General features: G+C 40.8%; 1 protein-coding gene across 1 annotated transcript; it reads right to left on the bottom strand.

Annotated features, from left to right (window-relative positions):
- Nucleotides 1-15,365: 15,365 nt before the first annotated feature.
- Nucleotides 15,366-22,294, bottom strand: RPL7 (ribosomal protein L7). The gene is made up of 7 exons (XM_054057150.1): nt 22,238-22,294; nt 21,256-21,358; nt 20,585-20,751; nt 19,834-19,971; nt 19,369-19,478; nt 18,063-18,277; nt 15,366-15,520 (listed from the first exon to the last, which is right to left on the bottom strand). The coding sequence occupies exons 1-6, from the start codon at nt 22,249-22,251 to the stop codon at nt 18,069-18,071; spliced, it is 741 nt and encodes a 246-aa protein (XP_053913125.1). The 5' UTR covers nt 22,252-22,294; the 3' UTR covers nt 15,366-15,520; nt 18,063-18,068.
- Between the last annotated feature and the right edge of the window lie 108 nt (nt 22,295-22,402).

Raw genomic sequence — 22,402 nt, 5'->3', positions numbered from 1 at the left:
GTGATGATAGGGTTGAGTGCTTATGGGTAAGAATCAGAGGGAAGGACAACGAATCAGATATCATGGTGGGAGTCTCTACAGAATGAAGAGGCAGATGACATATTTTATAAGCAGCTTGGAGAAGTCTCATGATTACTAGCCCTTGCTCTTCTGGAGGACTTCAACTTAACAGATTTCTGCTGGAAATACAATACCGTGGAGAGGAAACAGTCCAGGAGATTGCTGCAGTGTGTGCAAAATAGCTTCCTGATACAGTTGGTGAGGGAGCCAAATAGGGAAGGCGCCTTGCTGGACCTGTTGTTTGTGAACAGAGAAGGACTTGTGGATGATGTGACAGTTGGAGGCTGTCTTAGGCACAGTGACCATGAAATTATAGTTTTCACTTATTGGACAAGTGAGGAAGAGGTTTAGTAGAACCACCACACTGGACTTCCAGAGGGCGAACTTCGGCCTGTTTAGGACATTTGTTGAGAGGTTCGCTAGGGAGGCAAAAGGAATCCAGGAAGGCTGGGCATTTTTCAAGAAGGAAATCTTAAAGGTGCATGAGCAGGCTGTTCCAAAGGGATGAAAGATGAGCCAGAGGGGAAGAAGACCAGACTGGCTGAACACGGAGCTTTGGCTGGAACTCAGGGAAACAAAAAGATGGTTCATGAACTTTGGAAGAAGTGGCAGGCAACTCAAAAGGACTACAAGGACGTTGTGAGGTTATGGAGGGAGAAAATTATAAGAGCCAAAGCCCAACTGGAACTTAACGTGGCTGTTACCAGAAAAGATAATGAAAAATATATCTATAAATACATTAGCAACAAAAGAAGGGCTAAGGAGACTCTCCAGCCTTTATTTGATGCACGAGGTAACATAGTGCCAAAGGATGAGGAAAAGGATGAGGTACTTAATATCTTATTTCCTCAGTCTTCAATGGTAAGACCAGTTGTTCTAGAAGTACGAAGTCTCCTGAGCTGGAAGACAGGAACAGGGAACAGAATGGAGCTCCCATAATCCAAAGGGAAATGGTTAGTGACCTGCTACGCCATGGTGTGTGCTAACACACACAAGTCTACGGGGCTGGATGGGATCTGCCCAAGGCTGCTGAGGGAGCTGGTGGAAATTCTCACAAAGCCACTTTCCGTTATTTACCAGCAGATCTGTCTAATCAGGGAGATCAGAGTTGAATGGAGGTTAGAAAATGTGATGCCTATCTACAAGAAGCATCTGGGGAACTACAGGTCTGTCAGTCTGATCTTGGTTCTGGGGGATGTCAGGGAGCATCATCTTTAGTGCCATCACACAACACATACAGAACAACCGGGTGATCAGGCCCCGTCAGCATGGGTTTAGAAAAGGCAGGTCCTGACTGACTAACCTGATCGCCTCCTATGACGAGGCGACCTGCTTAGTGGACGAGAGAAAGCCTTGGATGTTGTCTACCTAGACTTTACTAAAGTGTTTGATACCATTTCCCACAGCATTCTCCTGGTGAAACTGGCTGCTGATGGCTTGGATGGGCATATTCTTCACTGGGTAAAAGTCTCACTGGATGGCTGGGCCTGAAGAGTTGTGGTAAAATGAGTTAAACCTAGCTGACAGCCAGTCACAAGTGGTGTTCCCTGCGGCTCACTATTGGGGCTGGCGCTGCTTTATCTCTTTATCAATAATCTGGACAAGGGGGTCAAGTGCACCCTCAGGAATTTTTCAGATGACACCAAGTTGGGCGGTAGTGGTGATCTGCTTGAAGGTAGGAAAGCTCTACAGAAGGATCTGGCCAGGCTGGATCAATGGGCTGAGGCAAATTGTATGACATTTAATAAGGCCAAGGGGCAAGTCCTGCACTTGGATCATAACAACCCCATGCAATGCTACAGGCTTGGGGTCAAATGGCTGGAAAGCTGCTTGGTAGAAAAGGACCTGGGGGTGTTGGTCAACAGCCAGCCTAATATAAGCCAGCAGTGTGCCCAGCTGGACAAGGAGGCCAACAGCATCCTGGCTTGTATCAGAAATGATGTAGCCAGCAGGAGTAGAAAGTGATCATGCCGCTGTACTGGTGAAACCCCACCTTGAATACTGAGTTCAGTTTTGGGCTTCTCCCGACAAGAAGACATTGAGGTGCTGGAGTATGTCCAAAGAAGGACAACAGAGCTGGTGAAGGATCTGGAGCACAAGTCTTATGAGAAGCAGCTGAGGGAACTTGGGTTGTTTAGTCTGGAGAAAAGCAGGCTCAGGAAGACGTTATTGCTCTCCACATCTACCTCAAAGGAGGTTGTAGTGAGGTGGGTGTCAGTCTCTTCTCGCAAGAAACAGCAACAGGACAAGAGGAAATGGCTTCAAATTGTGCCAGAGGAGGTTTAGACTGGATATGAGGAAAAATTTCTTCACCAAAATGATTGTCAAGTATTGGAACAGGCTGCCCAGGGAAATGGTTCAGTTACCATTCCTGGAAGTATTTCAAAGATGTGCAGATGTGGCACTTAGGTACATGATTTAGTGATAGACTTGATTATTTTAAAGGTCCTTTCCAACCTAAATGATTCTATGATTCTGTGAAGTGATATTAGACATTCTGGGGTTGGTCTGCATTCAGCAAGAAGTCAAAAAACTTCCCTGATGATAACTCTGGTGGGAATTTGTGCCTGTCTAAGCTCTCTATAATGCACTAACACAGGAGTTTACATCATGGAAGTCACGTTCTTCCTTCACTGACCTTTAGAATAAGCAGTAGCATCATAGCATAGTCACAGGCTTTTTATTCAGCAGCACGCTGGCCTCCTTTGGTGCATTAGATGAGCAATGCTCACTTAACGAAAAATTCAGTACTGTTTTCCCTTTGTTATTCGGTGTGTGGCCCTCAAATTGATTTATGACATATTGTTCTGAAGATGGAGCTATGAATCCTCTTAGGAGTTTTCCTCACTACAGTGCACACATGTGTCACAAAGCAAGTTATTTTACTGTAGTTATAGAAGAGGGGCTGCTCCACACAGAGAGTACATTTCAAAATACCTGCTGATTTTGGTTGCCTAATCTGAGCCATTCTGGATTTGGTTTGTTCAAAGTACTTGCAATGAATATGCCCAACATATGTGAAAATGCAGATCCCATTGTTCTTACAGTGAGTTCTCAAGACTTTTGCAAGTAATAGCCTGAGATCTCTGGCCAGGCACATAGAAAAATAGGAGATATACAGTTGCAACCATTTAAACACAGTGCAATTCAGTTCTTCATGGTAGTACGAGCTGAAATCTATTTTGTCTCCCAGCATCCCCATATCTTACTTATTGTCAGTGAACTTCAGCAGTAAAACACATACTGATACTGAATACAGAAGTGTCCTTGCCTATACGAATTCTGTTCATTCCTAGAGGCAAGGCCGATGAACAGACTAGAGGGATGAGAAGTCACAGGGAAAAGGGGCAAGATGCCACACAGCATAAATCTGAGGTCCCTTTGACACATGATGGCAAGCCATTGCATGTACTCTGTAATGAAGACTGATGCAATTCAGAGGACATTGAGATCAACTTATTTTTGTGAGGTGACTGTCTACATTCATGTGCATAACATGATCTGTCTCCCTATTATGGGAAGTTAAAGCTACAAGGTGCATTTGTGAGAGGGCCACCTCCAGACAGAAGCTGGAGGGAGGGTGCAGCCATCTCAGACTGCAAAGAATACTTAGTGCTCCTACCTGAGACCACAGCTGGAGCAACTGCAGCATGACCTGCTTGTAGTGGGCTCTGGTCAAGTCCCCAGGTGAGTAACTAGTTAAAGAGACAAAGGAGGAGCTGAGCATACAGTAGCATTGGAGAGGATGAACAGGAGACAGGACCTTTGCAAAGAGAGATGAACCCAAGCCCCTCATTGTGCAAAGGGAGGAAAAGGCATAAGCTATGTTTCTGGTGGAAGACAGGGTGGATACTGGTGACTCCCAGAGCAAGGCAAGAGCTCTTTTTCCCCCTGCAGCTGTTCAGTTGGAAAGCAGTGACAGGGTCCTGACAAGAGAAGGAGCAAGCCCTGGCAGAAGAGATGTCTGGGCCAGCCATGCCTGGCTGACAGATGGGAATCAGGGATAAAAATGGTATCAATGGATGATAGTGCCTGGAGACTGCTGTCTGTGGGGGGCAGAAGCACCCATTTCTTGCACGCAGCTGCTGTCACAAGAGGGTTGCTGCTTGCCCAGCACCTGGATTTGGGACACTGTGGATAAATTTATGAGTAATTAGGCTTTTCTTCTCTTCCAAATGGGCACTAATGGTGCAGAACTTGAGGAAACTACTACAGTCCCCTAGGGATAATGGTGAAGGGTGTGGAGTTCCAGATGGCATTTCTCTCAGTGTTGCCGATCAAGAGGAATCGTTCAGGCATGAGTGGAAATGCAGCTCAGTATCTGTCCGCTTGGTCAGTATCATCAGAAGGGTTTTGGCCTCTATGGCCATCGGAACCTGAAAAATGAGAAATGCCAAGGAAAACAGGATCCATCTGAAAGAGTGAAACAAGGGCATATTTGCCAATAGACCTGCTAACCTAGTGGGGTGGGCTTTAAAGTAGATTTAAGAAGCATTTCTTCAGAAAAGAATGTGAGGACCCTGGTGGACATAAGCCCACAAATGTGTCTTTGCAGTGATGAAGGCTAACTGCATACTGACATGTTAGCTAGGGCATGGCAAGTAGAATGAAGAAAGGGATTCTTTCACTCCACCTAGCACTGATGAAATTGCATCTGGAGTATTGTGTCCAGTTCTGGGCCTACCAAGAGGTATATAAAGAAAGTAGAGAAAAACTAGAGGGTTACTAAGAAATTCAGAGGAGGTGGCAGATATATGATGAGAGACTGGAAGGAACAGGTTTGTTTAGCCCAGAGAAAAGAAAGCTAAAGGAGAAGAGATATGGGACTCTAATTGCAGTCTTGAAGCATATATATGGAGGTTAGGGAGAAGAAGGAACCAGACTCCATCATCATGAAGGCACATAGCAAAAGGAACAAGAGGCAACCGCCATAAGGTGCAAGAGGGAAAACTAGTTACGTTAAAGTAATTGAGTATCACGGAGAAAGGCTGTAGTATCTCCATCCCTGGAGAATTTCAAAGCTCAAGGGACAAGGTTCTGAGCAGCCTGACCTAACTTTGAAGTTACTGTACTTTAAGTAGGTGATTGACTTCAAGACCTTCCTTCCAATCTATTTTTTCCATGACTCATCTCTATTAGCTATCCAAATTCTCATTTACTCTAAAATTAGCTCCTTGTCACTACAGAGCATAGCTTTCTGTTCACATAAATCACATTTCATTGTTGCTCTGAGGCCAGAGATAAAGTTCTACTGTGTGACATTTCACTATGAATATTCATCTGGCTCTTGGTGCTTTGCCAGGGATCATAGAGGAATACTGTGGTAGAACTAGAGCTCACGTGTCACCTAGTGCAGTCACCCACATTCAACAGCAGATAATGGCAAAGACACTTTCTGCATACATTAACCAGGTCCACCTCATTCTCTCTTTGCAGGTCACCATGCTAGGAACAAATCGCTGAAACTGAGCGTGGTTTTATTACCTTGACAAAGTTCCCATAATTGCTTTCACATTTTTTGCCTAATGCACATCTTTCATGAGCAACAGACTGTGCAAAGGAAGTTCCTACCCTGCAAGTGAGCCTGCAGAAAGAAGGACACATTTGCAGTTCTTCCGTCAATCACGTTACAAGTAAAGATCATCTATAATCCACAGCAAAAAGTTTCTGGGTCATTTAGCATGTGAATATTGCTGGCTGTAAAGAGGAGTTCTCTCATGTAATAAAGTCAGAAATAAAATGAGGTTGTATGGGACTTTTAACAAGCAACTAATGCTTTTTTTTCAGTCCCTGCAAGAGCCTTTGCTGAGGATCAGTTGCAACACTACAAGGGCAGTTACTTTGAAGTAGTGCCAACTTGGTTCCACGCAAGGCAATGCTCGTGGTTCTCAACTTGCTTCACTGGGTATTCCGCAGTACCCATGAGCATAGACACTGCTGGGATCTTATCTTTCTGGCTAGGTAAAAAGCAATTGCAAGGCTGGGAGCATCCACCAGAGACCATGTGGTCTAAGCAGTTGTTCAGGGAAAGTGCAGAAAGCTGGTTTTTTTGAAATCTCTAGTTTTCTCTTAGTCTTAACAGAATATGAGACGACCTCACTACATTTTGTTACAGGATTGGCTGGAAAGGTGCTGTTCCATACTGCAGCTACCTTTGCTCCAGTGAGACAGCAGGATAGAGGAGGTTCAGTGCCAAAAACGACTTTGACAGCTCATAAAGTTGGTTTTAATCTATTCGATTTTAACACAGATGTATTCCAACTTTTCCAGATAGGGCAGTTACTGTTGTGAGTCTTTGAAATGACACATTTCTGTAAGGTTGCATGAGGGAAAAACGAAAGCAAAAGTAACTTCACATCTTTATTACAATATGGTCTTCATTATGGAAATAATTAAGAATGACATATAAAACTAATCAAGGGTTATTTTCCTCGGTGATATATTTGCACTCTGCAATTTATTTTCTCAAGGAAAAGAAGGATTTCAAGCATTGGTCTATCTTAAACTATCAATAAACACTTCAGGAAACAACAGCATTGGCTATGTCAGGTTCTGTACATGTAACATTGCTGGCAAGTGCTTTTCTAAAACACCAGGCAAGTAAACGACTGACAAACCAGACATTACACCATAAATACAGTACCAAAAGGGAGCATGCGTGACTGGCACTTGTCAATGCTGGTAATTCAGAAAATCATTAATGCACAGGTATCGGAGGATGCACCATGAGACTATCATAGTGATTTTGTACATGTAATGGATGTACAGGTGCAGATTTACTCCAAGATAAGGGATTTTAGCATTCCCTTAGCCACTGACGTGCAATAAAATGCCCTGCTAGGCAGTCAATTGGATTATGAGCACTGCAATTCTTTAGGCTTTCAACCCTAAGAATTCACTAAGGAACCTCAGTAGTTTTCAGGTGGATATAAAAATCTGTTGTTGAATTAGACACATTCTCATAGCTGCAGGCCTTCAGTGGAAAATCCTAAGATCGTTTCTTTGTCTGAAAAACTCATTCATTAGATCTGGTGTAGCTCCACCTAGAGATTAATTTACAAATTGACTGTTGTACAGTTATGTGCCATGTCCCTACAGGCTGTGTGTAAGAGACCAAAGGGTATGTCAGGTTGAGTACCTACAACTATTTTTAATGCCTAGATTACTACTGGTTCTAAACCATGTGCCTGTTTTCCCCAGCCATTCCTAGAATGTGGACTCCATGAAACATGCATATGCTTAAAAGGGACTATTTTTCTCTAACTGAACTTTCAGAAAGTGACCAAAATTTTCTGCAGAGGTTATAGCTTGACATGTGCTCCAATATGTCCTACTTCATAGGTATTCAACAGCATCCAAACCCAAAACTTCATTACAGGAACAGTACTTCACTTGTGAAGGCTTCAGCTGGATAACGGATGGCTTTTGGAGTGAGGGCTATTTTCTCTTCCCAATCAAAGCCTGCTCTAGATGTAACTTTAATGAAAATTTGTGTAACTTCATAGCAGTATTGTTGGATTTCAGTCTAAGCACAATTGCTTTAAATAAAATAGTTTCAAAACACTAGAGTAATTGCCTCTTTGTAGCCTTCAGCTCTGTGCAGCTTAGTACAGGGGTGTTACCAGGAGGAATGTTTCCACAGGTCCAATAGAGCTGTCGGCACCATTAACTTCACCACCTCAATAGGATCCTGAAGGTCTTAAAAACCCAGAAGCTACTCGCAGTACTTCTGTACAACAAATACAGATGTTTAAATTCAGCACTTTAAGAGATGGTGCAGATTGTTAAGTAATGGGAACTCTTGGGAAAAATAATCTGTGGAGGGAGAATTTTTCATTCTCCTGATTCCCAGCTGGAAAAAAGTCCTGCTTCTCCTCAGGGATGCAGAGAGTTTTCCTACAGACTTCATTCCATTTCCCATGGGGACCAACTGTCACTCACACCCATTTATCTATATTGTTAAAACATGTCATATAAAAAAATAAGAAAAAAAAATACCTTCACTGTTTTTTCAGAAGTGACAGCTTATCACTGAAAATAAAAATCTGTATTCACTTCAGAAGCTCAGCTGCTGAGCAGTAGTTGAGACAAGTTTATTGCTGTTGCACTAACTTGGATCAGGAACACTCAGGTTAAAAACACTGTAAGAAACTAAGTACTAGAATCAAGATTCGTGTTCTGAAAAGCATAATTCAGGCAGAAATAGCCCCTTCGGCTCAAGGACACGTGTTTTGTAGGATCTAAATTCTAACAAAAGAAAGAGACAAGGGAAGGAACGACACCAATAATAATCCTAATCCAGGCACTTAACAAGAAGTATATTTAAATCTAAAATCAATGTTTTTAATGTAACATGGTTCACTGAGATTATATTTTACAGATCATATATATGTGCCATCACTCAATTTACAAGCTCCACTAATTTTATAGTTTCCTCAATACAACAGTCTTCCAGAAAGTGCTAGTTCAGCATCCAGAAAAAACCAGCAAATTTATCTCAGTCTTGGCTTGCTGCTCCAACATAACTGATTACTAATCTAGATTACTTGCACGGCAGAGGATCAATGGCATTGGTGAAAAGAAGCAAATTAAGGGAAGGCATAAAAATTAAAGTGTTATCGCATTCCCATTCACTGAGGGTTTTTTTCACAGCTTAAGTTTCCACAGAACCCAGGGGTAAAAACTGTAAGAAGCCAGTTTAGATAAAAAGAAGCAAGTACGGAGTTTCAAAAGAGGGCCTTGCTTATTTGAATACATGAAAAAAAGCAGACCTAAGAGGGAGTAGTCCAAGGATATTGCCACTCTGCTGGTCCAGCCCCACCCTCACTCCAGCTGCAAACACTGCTGGCTCAGATCTGGCTCTGGATCCAGTTCTACTTGCAGACAGGTACCTGAACTGGTATTTAAAGCCTGCCTACAAGCTTAGTCCTGTAGTACTATGAGAGTAAAAATTATCCCAAAAATTCTCCTACTGTGACTGTCCAGAGTAATTAACGTTTTGGCAGGCAAAAGATTTCTGTGTTTCTATCAAGTCTAAATTTATTTAACGTCCACAATAGATGCAAAAGATACTGAAGCCAGTAGGATAACTCAGACCATATGTAACACAGAGTTCAAAAGAAAACAGTCATTGCTCAGAAAAGATTCATGTTCAAAAAGACTAAATTCGGGACAGGATTTTGGATGGTTCCAACCCTGCCTGCAAGGATGATTCAGCTGGAGAGTTGCAGGGAGTGAGAAAGCAATCACAGTTTTATAATGTAGTTTCTCAGATACATTTACTCCCACTTGTGACCATAGCAACCTGTCTTCAGAGCCCTTCCTGGTCACAGTGCACCGGCTGGCACAAATTCCATTCCCAGCCACAGCCACCAGCTCCTCGACACCACTTAGCGGCTTCCTTCGGGGCTGTGGATTCTGTTCCTGCAGACTACCAGCCTGCCAGGTAGATTTTGGTAAGTCATTGTAGACTGTGTAGAGCTATTCTCCCAGCAGAAACAGCTATCACCGATGTCAGTGGTGAAGTACTTAAAAATCTGCTAAGAAGAATGCTGTCACACTAAGGTTTTAGAAATGGAAGCTGTATAACAGTAGTTCGAAACATTTATATTTGGGAAAGCCAGAGACTGCACTCCAACAGAGAAGACTGAGAGAAAAGAAAGCCAGATGTTAGGACAGAGAGGCTAGAAGGCAGTTCACTCAGCTCTTCTTCATCAAATATTGGAAACAAGCTAGCCTAGAAGCACTATTCAAAATACATATTCTCTGGAGTCATTCACCTCACTCTACACTGAGTCAGCCAATTTTTAGTTTTACACAGTAAGTAAAACTAAGCTAATAAAAGGATTAAAGGAACATCGTGGGCTTTTTCCTAGGACTTTTGTCTACCAAGTTTCACATGCTCAAAAGACTTACTTGAGATCAAGTTTCAGAGAAACTTCTCAGGAGAAGTAAAACAGCAAAGATCATGCAGAAGCTTCAAAGAACCACCAGGCACTAAACTGACAAAGCAAACATTAAAACTAAATGAGAATAATGATAGAAGTAACATCATCTACGAATTAACACTATATTCATCAGAACTAGGTAAATAAATGCACCATTTACATCCTGGCTCGTTTGGTCTTCTAAAGTAAAGAATGCTATAAAGACACTATATAATTAGTTAAAACAAATTTCATTTTAACACATAATTAACGCTTCCTATGCCTAACTAAATCCAATTGAACTGTCACCCACTATTTATGCTGCTTTCAGTCCTGATGGCTTCTCCCTAAAAGGCAGGGGATAGGAAGCACAAATTAGTAGACCATATGTACAAAGAAAAGTCCCACAGAGTTTTTCTCCTTTCACAAAAATATATTTCAGTAGTAGGAAGGAATATGAAAAAAAAAATCAAGTTAAAAATACCAGCTAAAATTATAAAATTAAGATTGGGGGGGAAAAGTGCCACTATTATAACCTGCTAGCTAAACCTGTTGTCTTACAGTTCAGTTGTGTTAAATAAAATCTGACGAATGAAATTAAAGGGAAAACAAAGAAACCTATTTTTCAAACTACAACTAGACACTTTGAGCCTTCCTTGAATCCCATTTTTCTGCTTGTCTTGACTCACTATATCTTACATCTTTCTGTCTTGGAGGCCATGTTATAATGCATGATACACAGTATTAGCATCAAAATGTTAAATGCGCATCGTGCTGAAATCATCAGGTAGTACTGTGGTATTCTATAAAGGAGATATTCAGAGAGATGAGAACTTGAAAACTTCAATTGGACTTTATTGTGCAATAAACAAAGAGCATACTATTGTGAATAACAGATGCCATCAGATATGGCAGAGCGCAGTAATCCTTGCACAGAACCTAACAAAGTACAGTAGGAGCGGAAACGCATCATGGGTAGAGCTTCACGACACTGCTGCAGGGCACGGACATCACACATTAACCCATAGACAGACAGCGCTCCAGGCAGACTCCAAAGACTAGTTGAACAGAACACCACTGACTGCCATAGCAACGTGGGATGGGAAGCATGTAAAGCATGTAGCACGCTGGCTAGTTAAACTGGATTTACAGCCTCTCTGCGCTGCCAAAACAATGCTAAGCAAGATAACTAGTACTGTTACTTCCACCTCCCTTGGTTCCCTTTTCCTCCGCTACCCTAGACTTTACATCACATCTGGCTTCTTCCCCATATGCACCCCATGGCCCTATGACTGCACACTCCCTTATATTGCATTGTTCTCCTCCAATGGAAGATGTTTGGTGCAATGAGTAGTTTACATGAAGAAATACTTAGCAGATTAAAAAAACTGCTTTTGTGGAGCTTTTTATCTTTAGAAAAATAATTCAGGGAAAATTGCCTACTGGTCTGAACTTTAAAAAACTTGCTCTTATTTGCAGTATGACCAAGGCCACAAGTACTTCTTGTGTTTATGGATAAAGCTAGAAATGGCTGGTGTGATCACCTACAGTCATACTGAAAAACAATGGAAGCTTTGTGCAGAAAATTGTTTCAAAATATCCTTGTTCTTTCTCAGCACTCATAATTCATGAGCTCAGTATCTGATTTTTCAGGCTCTTTCGTCATGAAAAATTGCACCATTAAAACCTACTTACATCTAAACTCATATTTAGTGAGGGCAAAGGTATTTGGGGGTTCCTAGATGCCTGGAATAGTCTGGTATGGTACAAGAGCTTCCAGGAAAGACAAGTATGTAGAATAAGTATGGGAACTTCACCAAAGAGAAGTGAAACAATCACATCGAAGGTCCCTTAGGACAAAGAAATTCCCACTACAACTTAAACCTGATTAAACTAGTTGAGAACATTTTGCCTGGGACTTGGGAAACTTGAAATTCTGTTCTCTTCTAAGCTCAACTGTTTTCAGATTTCTATCTGTCTGCTGTGCGGTTTCCTAATCTAAGCTAAAATCAGTATCTTCTCCCTGCCTTAGATATTGACACAGCTTTAGTAAGAAGCAATGTACAGAAATTTTCTCACCAAGAGTTTTGTAGAAAGGATGGTCTTCTGGAAAATGGGAGATGGACAGAATAGTTTGAACAAAACAAGCATCTAGTTTCTTGTGAGCAAACCAGTTGTTGTATGAAGCAGGGACACCACATTGCTCACAGTAAGCCATACCCCATTTTGTAAAAAGCACATTTCTCCCAGTCCTCAGAAGAGAGTTGAAAGACCTGGATTCCAAACAGGCAGAAGCAGCAAAGCCCGTGAAGGGCACGTGAAGTCCTACCATCTCTCTGCTGAACACTATTTATGCTAAGGCTTAGGTGACTTGCCACTTTGTGTGCTGCTTTAGTCAAAATTTCCTTGTGAAACACTCACCACTGCTGTTCTGAATTTCACTCTGGGTGGCCAGACATCTTAAAACAAGGCTCTAATTTGTATCCGAGTACTTGAAGAGCCTTTATTTAGTAACTTCTGCTGGGTAAGAGAGGCTCCAGGACTGCCCCTCAACAAATCTCCTAGAAGTAAAGCATATGCCTTAAAGGGGAAAAAAAGAAACCAAACAAACCTCAATTTAGAAATGACAACTATCAAAGAATTTGGCACACCACTGGTTAACTCTCCCAGTGTCTAATTATCTTCCATTAAAATTGTTTGTTTAAAGCCAAAGTTTATCTGGTTTCAATTTCAAGACATTTTATCCTGTTACAGCTTTGCTAGATCAAAGAATTATTATCAAACTCCTTTTCTCCATGGAGGCAATTATAGGTAGATACTCATTTCATAACCATATCTGCCTTTAAACTGAATAAATTAAGTTCTCCAAGTATCAGAAGACATAAGCTTGATTTTTGGCACAAGAACTGGATAGTGCATTTGGTACTAGTGTAAGCACTACTGGGACAAAATTAATATTACCTCCCCCATACCATTTGATAGTCCCTTTTTAATGTGTCCAAGAATTGCATTTCACCAAGCGGGAGCTTATACTCAGCTGACTACCCACTCCGTCTCGTAACTTTCTCTCGAAACACTGATTCCTGGGACAGGCTCCCATTCCCTTTCCAGATGTATGACTTTACACCTGGTGATAGCGAAACAGGCAGTATGAGCTGGACACCAGCAAAGAAAGGAACACCAGTTAACTGCAATGCCTGTAAACCTTAGCATGTCTGAAAAATTTGTGAGTTGTTAGCATTTCAAACACACTCCTGTTGCTTCTCCAATAGCTATTAAGTAAAGTTGTTGGCTTCAGTTCTGAGGAAAAAAAGGAAGATATTGGTCATTCTGAAAGAGGGCAAGAGTTCATAGAAATTTTATTCCAGAACGTGTCAGCAGCTGGCAGTTATGGACAGTAAGAAAGCAATAGCAAGTTTGCAAAAAACCTGAACTTTATCACAGAATGTTGACAAAGGATCTGCATTATTTATTGTTTTGGGACCAAATTACTGTCTTTGCCAGCTTTATTTTTAACTGAAATTACCTCATAAATGCTTTAAAGTGTACTATTCATGCATTGAGTAAGTGGATTGTGCCTCGTTTCCAGTGCAAATTCTTACCCTGACTAACAGATCATGAGCTGTTTCTGTAATTATCTACTATGGGACATGCCTGAAGACCAATACTAAAAACCCTGAAAACTATGCTAGTATAAGAGGTGACCAGCTATGTAGGATTACCAACATAAAGACAGTGAGGCTTCAATTAGTTCCCACAATCAGAATTAGCATTCTGCAGCTGTTATCTGCAAGTTCATTCACAGGTAAGAAAAATCAGCTGCTCAGGTACCATGAAAACCAAATTAACTTCCTTCTCACCAATGCTCTAGTGCAGGTATTCCTTTAAACAAAACTGGGGACTTACAGGGCATTCTTGAAAGGCAAAGAAGGTCCTACAGCACAGATTAACTCCATGAGTTATGGAATCATTATATCCATAAAATGCTTTTCCTTTAAGAATACACTAGGAAAATGTGTATGAGACAAAGGGAAATAACTGCAAACCTTGTAGCAAAGTAACAGAACTCCTTTAACAGTTGAACAAATAATGATACTGAAGTCAACAAAACTCTTTATGCACATGTCCATCCTCCCCCCTCAAACTGCATTTCATTGCCCACTGGTGCAATGTTCAGCTGAAAGGAGTCAGATTGTAATCTTACAAGATCAAGACAAGAACTGGGGTTTCCCATTTACTGAGCAAAGCGATTACACTTTTCACCTTCTCATCCAGCAACTTCATGAAAATATTTTTTCCTTGTAAATCACACTGCTTATTCCTTTACTAGGATGTCTAACAAATGGAAATAGTTCTATGGTTTTCACCTCATTCACTCACACTGATTTAGTGCAGTTATTAGCTTAACTGGACAATGGTGTTGGCATTCTAGTAGAAGCTGCAAGACTAGATTCTGGAGCTCAACTCACAATAGAAGAATTGTCACCTTAGGTTTTAGAACTCAATTGTTTAAGTATCTGGAAATACTAACCCACTTGACACTCAGCTCTTCTGCAAATATCCAAACATTCACAAGCAAAAGCACGTCGCTATCTTCAGTTAACCCACCATCATAATTTCCCAAGTTATTTAGAAACAAAACTACTTTTGACAAGTTTTAATAAATTAGCATTGCTGTTAAAAAGTTTAGCTTAAACAAAAGTGCAGAACTAATCTTTTACACAAATTGGAAAAAAGCCCAATCCATGCCAGTGATTTTTGAAAGGACATCATTCATTGGCGAAGTACGTAAAAATGTACAGTTTGCCTGTAATTGAGAAAAGCATTTCAGTCACAGTAGATGTGACTTGTCAATCTGTTGTGCCAAACGTCTCGCCAGGCTAAGACTCCTTCAGTGAAGCACTGGCAGGACAAAAAGCCTGTTTGAATGGAAGCCGAGTAATGCATTTTACCAATCCATGGGTTTCTAATCTGTACATACCCTCATGAATCCTGTGGTCTCCACTTCTATAGCACCTGAAATAAACCACTGCAAACAAGCTAAGTAAAGCCGAGTAATTATCTAGAATGTGAAAAATAATTTGCTATTTCCTAAAGCATTGTACATTTCTTTTGGTAAAAAATACCCAAAGATGTTCAGAGCTGGAAGGTATCACTATCTTCAAATCACAATCTTAAGATGTTAAGAATTGATGTAAGATGTTACCCCTGCCTTTCCTTCACATAGATAATTCTCAAACAGCTTTCTGGTGCACTACAATGAACTAGGAACGCTATCCGTTCAACAGTATACAGCTCAGTTTGTAATTTACTGTACTTTTAATACCAAGAAAATAAGTAATTGTTGCCACTCTCAAAAACCAACCTATTACCTGTATGAATCATTCCAATTTTTCTTCCTTCAAATGAAGGTGAAGCATTATGTACATATGAGAAGATCACAAAAAGAGACCAATCGAGATGACACACTGTTTTGTGCAAGATGGTTTTATTAACAGACCAGAGTTTAAAAGATTGCAGCTGCACATCTGAATCTGAAAGAAAAAAAAAACCAAAACTATCATTAGATATGTGTAGATCTCAAACTACTTTGGCCACCCGAAGAATTAAGGCATTTCTAGTTTAGCATTTCGGTGGAAAATACCAATTCTATTTCACTAGATTTAAAACTTCAGTACTCTTGCAGACATTAACTATGTTCTAGAATAACATCTCTTTAATCGAAACACAGATTTCAAGCGCCAGAACTAACAGGATAAAACACTTCCAGCTTGAACTGTTGGTACCCAATTTCCTATTTGTCTAAATGTATGGCAGCAGCGAACTTTAAATTAAAGATGTACTAGGGCATTGTGCATATTCTAACTTTTGCTGCAGTTAACTCTACTTTCAACACGTTTTGGGGACTGTTCACATACAAAAATGAAAGAAAAAAGTTGATTTCAGACCAGTGTGTCTGTGAAGTTTGCTTGAGATCTAATGAAATTCAGCATCTTGTCAACAGTAAATTGTCAAAATTCAGTATTAAGTACTATGCTCTTTCCCCCCAATCTATACGTAGGCACTGGTACTGGAATTATTATTTTTTTTTAATTTGAGACTGCCACTTAGACAAATAGCAAGAAACCATCTACCTACAGGGGAGAGGAATAAATACTTACCTTGAGATACATCAACCTTCAGAATGACAGCACTTTTGAGTACTGCCAGTATCCTATTTGAATGTACTGCACAAGCTGCCCATTATCTCATAAGAAACTACAACATTCTCTTTTCTACACATAGCTTACTTGTACTTCCAACGTGCACTCTATTCAGAATAGCAGGAAAAGAGCAGGAATAGAAAGTGCAGGAGAAAGCTACGATCAGCTACCTTAGCTTTACACCACAGCTATGTTTGTTTGCAATCCAAAGAGAACAACTTCCTACTTGTAGCATAAAGTAAGAAACTGCAATATTACTTCCTGAATTGGAATACAGAGTAAAGCCTTGATTCTTTGATCTGCTACTTACACAGGGTGATGAGTCCAATGAAAAACACAAGCAAGCAGCTGACTATCCCTAGTTTCTCTGCCAGCATATTACTCCTCACAGGTATTTACAGCCACTGTGACTGTGAACTAGAAGTTTCCCTACTGCAGGAAGTCTCCTGAAAACTCAAGACCACCCATATACCTCTGATGTTTGTCAGTGGAGATGGAGGGGAAAGTATCCACACTGACAGAAAATCTGTAGGGTTTCAATTAAAAATAACAGGTTCCATCTTACATTCAGAAACTAGGAAGAAGCATAAAATGAAACTAGGTTTAATCAGTCCTGGTTATGAAGCCTCACACGGTAACTTAAGGAGAACACTTGCCAATAAGCTGTACTTGCTATCCCTTGTTGGCTATAAAAACATCTTTTAAAAGGCTTCAAAAAAAAAAAAAAAGCACAAAACCAAAACCTCTCCTTTCAGAAAATCTTATGTCTGATAACTCATACAAATTGCACTTGTTTTAAGCAGTGAGGTCACACCACTACCCACTACTACTTTTTTAATAAAAAAAAATATTTTTGTTAGGCAATCCTCTAGAAGTTAGGAATTCCTAAGTAACTGCACATCTTATTTTGCGGGAAAAAAAAATAAACCAACAAAGGAAAAATAACCCACAAACAATAACAAACAAAAAAACATTTCTGACTTTGGAGGAATTGGTTTGGGTCTTTGCCTGTCTTTCCAACCACACTAACACAAAAAAAGTTTTCTTGTAATTACAGCAGAACTGCCACACAAAGGAGGCACTTATCCTTCACTGTCAATAAAGTACAGGCAACACCAAAGCGAGTTTAGTGTGCAAAAAAAGCAATGGGAAGTACAAGAGGTCTGAAAAAAGTTTCAGCTTTGCATGGCAGAACTCTCATCAAAGCCGGAACAGCAGAGTGACAACAACAGATGACAGGACAGATTGTTTGAAACAGACACTAACTTCAGGACTCAGCTGTCACTGCCAAACTCCTGTAAGTGTTAATAAACCCTCTCATTTCTACAGGATGGACTATTCAAATGGGCAAATTAGTCTTTCACGATTACCATCTTGGTCATGTTAACACAAAAGCTTAAACTGAATCATTCTGAAGGTTGAATTAAGAAAAGCCTAAATTTATAACTGAATCACCCCCAGTCCTACAGAAGCTTTTATAGCAAACTTCAGACAATCTGAAAAGAACACTGACTTGCAATCACAAGACTTGGACCATATGAAGAATTCACTAATGAGAACTGAAAATTTTAGCCTAGAACCATCATAAAACTCAAATAAGGCTTTAAAACAAGTTATTGGTAAAAGAAAATTAAGTCATTGGTAACCCTCTAAAAATGTTAGCTATAAAGAACATTTAATTTCTTCACAAATATTTAAACTTTAGTAGGACTTCAAAAATAAAATCAGAACACCGTTTTGTTCAAGCAGCTTCATGCTGTAGGTACCACAAGCACAAGCGAATACATATATTAAGCATGAAGGTTCAGCCCATAAAGGCAGCAGCCTACAAAGCAGAGAGGGAACCGTGGATAGGTTTAACTTTCGGTAATACCTTGCATTAGTTCATTCTCCTTATGAGTCTGTTGATCTGATCTTCTCTGTTACCAGCATCTCCACCTTCCACAAAGTGGATTGTTTTCTTCTTCATTCCACCCCGAGGAGAGGAGAGCTTGAAGGGCCAAAGGAAGTTGTTCACAACTTTGAAGTTCTTGCCCACAGTGTAAATTTCATGGATCACATCTTCCATACAGATGATGCCAAGTTTTCCTATAATTCAGAAACACTGTTTTCAGAAGGGCTATAGAACCACTGGTCAATGACAAGCTAAAATTTATCAAGTTATTATTGTCATACCTACTCATTTTGATAAACTTCAGGAAGTCAGAAAGCACCTACTCTGTGAGGACACCTAATGACTGACTTTCCCAATTAAAATGGATTAGCTGCAGCTAACAACCTTATTTAGTTGTTACATTTGACCAGAGGTATCAGTTTCAACTGTTGAATATTTGTAGCTATCAATGAGCAACAACAAAAAAAACTCAGTGAGTCTTAGGAAGACAGACTGTGCTGTTTGAAGAAAAGGTAGATTAAATACACTTAAACCCTACTTATATGTAGCTCAGTGAAACTCTGAAGTACTTTGTGCTATTGAAAAACACAATAAAAGACTTCCTTAATGCCTCACTCCTCAGTGCTCAATTACAAGTCACAAAGGAAAGTGATTATAGCATAATATTCATACCCTTAGCATCTGCTTACCTACTGCACTGGAAAGAACACAACAGTCTAATTTGAAATAATACACAAATCAAGTGCCAAAAATGGGAGACATCAGTGTTTGCTTTCCTTCCTGACAGGACTGGAAAATAAGAAGCCTCCTAGAGTAGTTCATTTGCTGACAACTGACCACCATGCTTTGTTTTTACTAAATACACTAATGGCTTTTACTAGCTAGTTCTTCTGATAGGAAGTTTAAGTCTTTTTACTAGACAAGGAAGGTCTAAGACATACACAATGACTAATATTAAAACTGAAACTTCACAGCTATGTCAAAGCTTCTTTCCTGCTGCAGCACCTCTTCATTGCTGAAAGACGTATTAAAGGTGAAGGAGTTTACATTTAAATTTAAAAATTTTAAACGGTAAAATTTTATTCTTTACACTGGTTTTCAGTACTTTATAAACAGAAGTTACTTCCAGTTTGCCTTGTATTAAACTGTTAAGACAGAAATAGAGACTAACTAATCACTGCTCTTCTCCAGAGACAAATAAGGACAGTCGTCCAGCTTCACATTAATCATATAAATGCAACAAGTTGGGTTCTTGTTCTGCTTTGTAACGTGAGGCAGTATTTACCAAGGCGCTTCCGGATCAGGGAATTATCAGTAAGAGGAATGCGCTGCTTGTTGATCTTGCCATAACCACGCTTGTAGATCAACTCATGCACAGACTTCAGATTGGGATAACTGAAACAGTCAAGTAGAAAAAGAAATTATTAGTCTTTGCAAGCCACAAGTTCACCCCGAATGAAACCTCAATAACAAATAATTTAAGATCATTTCAGCATGTCCCGATTGTAAACACAAAAGCAAGAGAGAAGAAAACATTTCTTGCACTGAGTTCCTAACACTAGTACGACAGCGTAATATATCTTGCAAGCATTGCGTTTTGCATCACTGCCTTAATCACGCTGTCAATTCAAAGCAGGGAAAGCACAAAAGAGATATAAAAGCAAGGGAAACCTCCAAGTCCAGTGTAGCAAAATGCAAAAGGCACTAAAAACACACTCCCCAATGTGAAAAAAACTGCCATTACACTCACCCCCATGCAATATAGGGTTCAACAATCCGCAACATGTTGATGGAAGCTTTGTTGAGTTTTACAAATGTGCCATTAAAAATCTGGCGCAGGCGAAGAAGCTGCAACACCTTGCGGACCTTAGGGCTGACGCCATTGGTACTAGAGAACACAGGAAAAAAAGCCTTAATTATCTACATGCCAGAAAGCACTAAGTATCAGGTTAGAAAAAACACAGCAGTATTGTTCCCAACTGAAACATCACAATTACACAAATCAAGCTTAGTAAGTACCTATATATTTGATCCTAAGTTCAAACAGATCTATGAAAAGAACAGAAATAAGCATTATACTGAAACAATTCAGAACTATATAGTTGTGGTCTCCTTAACGCTTCTTCCAATCACACACCCTGTAACACTTTACCAAAGGAGAGTCAAACACTTCAAACAAGGTTTGGAAGAATGTCAGGGAACACTGGCATGTGATTTTATCAAGATTAAGGTGAAACAGAACAAGTGTCTGGATGTATTTGTAGCCTTAACACCTTGTTAAATATTGGGGATTCCTGAAGACAAACACAGCCAGCATAATGACTTTATTCTTAATTAAATAAGATTCTGGAGCACGTACAACATCACTGCCAACAGCTCTCCAAGCCATCATCCAAACATTTGATTTTATTACATATTTAAGCTCTCAAAACACGTATAACAGGAAAGCCAATTTCAGTGCTTTTGAACATAGAATTGTTTACACCCGTCTTCGATCTTACCCTCTTATTCTGATCACAAATGCCAGTTTTGGTTCTGCTGGAACGTAGTAATTGCCAGCTTTTCGGGCCATCCTGGCCATCCGGATCTCCTGCCTATACATGTGCCTGTACTCCTTGTGGTAAGCTTGGGCTCTTTCATAGATGAGTTTTCTTTGAGCCTTACGGAACTGAAATCAATTAAAAATTGTTTAAGATTATATAGTGCCTTTTAACACATGAAAATCACCTTCAAATAACATAGCACATTCTAGAACTTCCCCAAAATAAAACAGATTAAAGAAACATCTGCCCATACTATGGAGTTCGGAATTGCTCTCAGTGATATTCTAGATAAATCTGGAAGACTGTTACACAGTAGTACTGCTTTATCTTGATCATTATCATGCATTAAGCTTATTCTTACAAAGCCTATAACCTCTTGCCCTGCAGAAGACTAAAGACTAACTTTTGTCTTACAGACTATGGTACGCCTTGCCCTTACTCTGCCCACAACTGCTATGTTATTAACAACGAAGAAAAAAAAAGGCAATATATTTTAATCCAAAACATTAAGAAAATATCAATATGCTAGACCTAAATACTGTAAGCTTCTCTACTGCATCACATCAGTAGTGGCAGCTGGTATTGCAACAGATAAGCAACTCCAAATTAACGAATCATGAAATATTTACCTTTTTTATAGCCAATATCTTCTTCTGACGTTTGGCTCTTATAGCTGCATAAGCCTGCCGTTTTTTCAGTAGGCTTTCCGGTACAGAAGGCAACTTCTTTGCTCTAAATAAAAAATAAAAAAAAATTAGCTGATATGAAAAAACTGGGCTCCAAAATAACACATGACAAGCATCAATGCAACTCTTAATGCAACATGCATGCAAGTCTCACTCAGGTCTTTTTTTTTTGACATACATTTCTTGTTCCCACTGTCACCAGGCCTCAATGCAGCCTGAACCATCACCTTTTTCATTTGAGAAAGCAACCTGACAGGTAAACTGCGCTGCACACAAACTACATACACAAAGACTGAGACTGCTTGAGTAATACAAGTTTTCACCCTGCTTCGTTACATTCCAGATCGCAACTTTAAAAGAGAGCCTGTTCCAAGCATATCTCTTTCAAATTAATAAATATTTCAAACACTACTTTAACAAAAAACCTAGTTTGGCAGTATTCTGACATTTATTTCACAGCGTTCTGAGCTTGCTCAAGATTTTAAACTCCTGCATGCGACAAAAGTTGCAAGACCAGCGCTTACAGAGCCGTAATTACCCGGCCGAGCTCTACCCGAGGCGCACGCCGCTCCGCGACGCGGAGCCCGGCATCGCCTGTCCAGCCAAGAGAAACTCTGCCGCGCCGCTCCCTCCCCTCCGAGCGGCGCTTTGGGCGCACTCTCCGTCCCCACCGCACCAGGCGCCGGCGGGGCGGCCACTGCCGCCTGCGGAACGGACAGAACCGGCGGCGGCCGCACCCCACCGCACTGGGCCCCGTCCTCCCGCCACTCCTAGCCCTGGGCCGCTTGCATCCCGTTCCCGCGCCGCCCAGGGAAGCCCGGCGACCACAGGGCGGCGGGCAGCATCCCGGTGGTGGCGGCGGGGAGCAGGCACCACCACAGCCGCCGATGGCGGCAGATTATCCCGCAGCAGGACCGCCACTTACTCCTTCTCCGCCATGATCAGCGCCGGAAGAGAGAGCGGGGCGCATGCGCAGGGCCCACTTCACCGCCTACCTGCGCAGGCGGGGCCCTGCGCGCCGCGAGGACCCCGCGCTGGGGCGGCCGCGGCGGTGCCTGACCACCCCGCGGGTCCTGGGGCGGCCGGCTAG

This window comes from Cuculus canorus, chromosome 2 (genome assembly GCF_017976375.1).
Source record: "Cuculus canorus isolate bCucCan1 chromosome 2, bCucCan1.pri, whole genome shotgun sequence".
In the NCBI taxonomy this organism is placed as follows: domain Eukaryota; kingdom Metazoa; phylum Chordata; class Aves; order Cuculiformes; family Cuculidae; genus Cuculus; species Cuculus canorus.
Note: the sequence above shows the minus strand (reverse complement) of the source record. Positions and strands in the feature narration are given on the sequence as shown.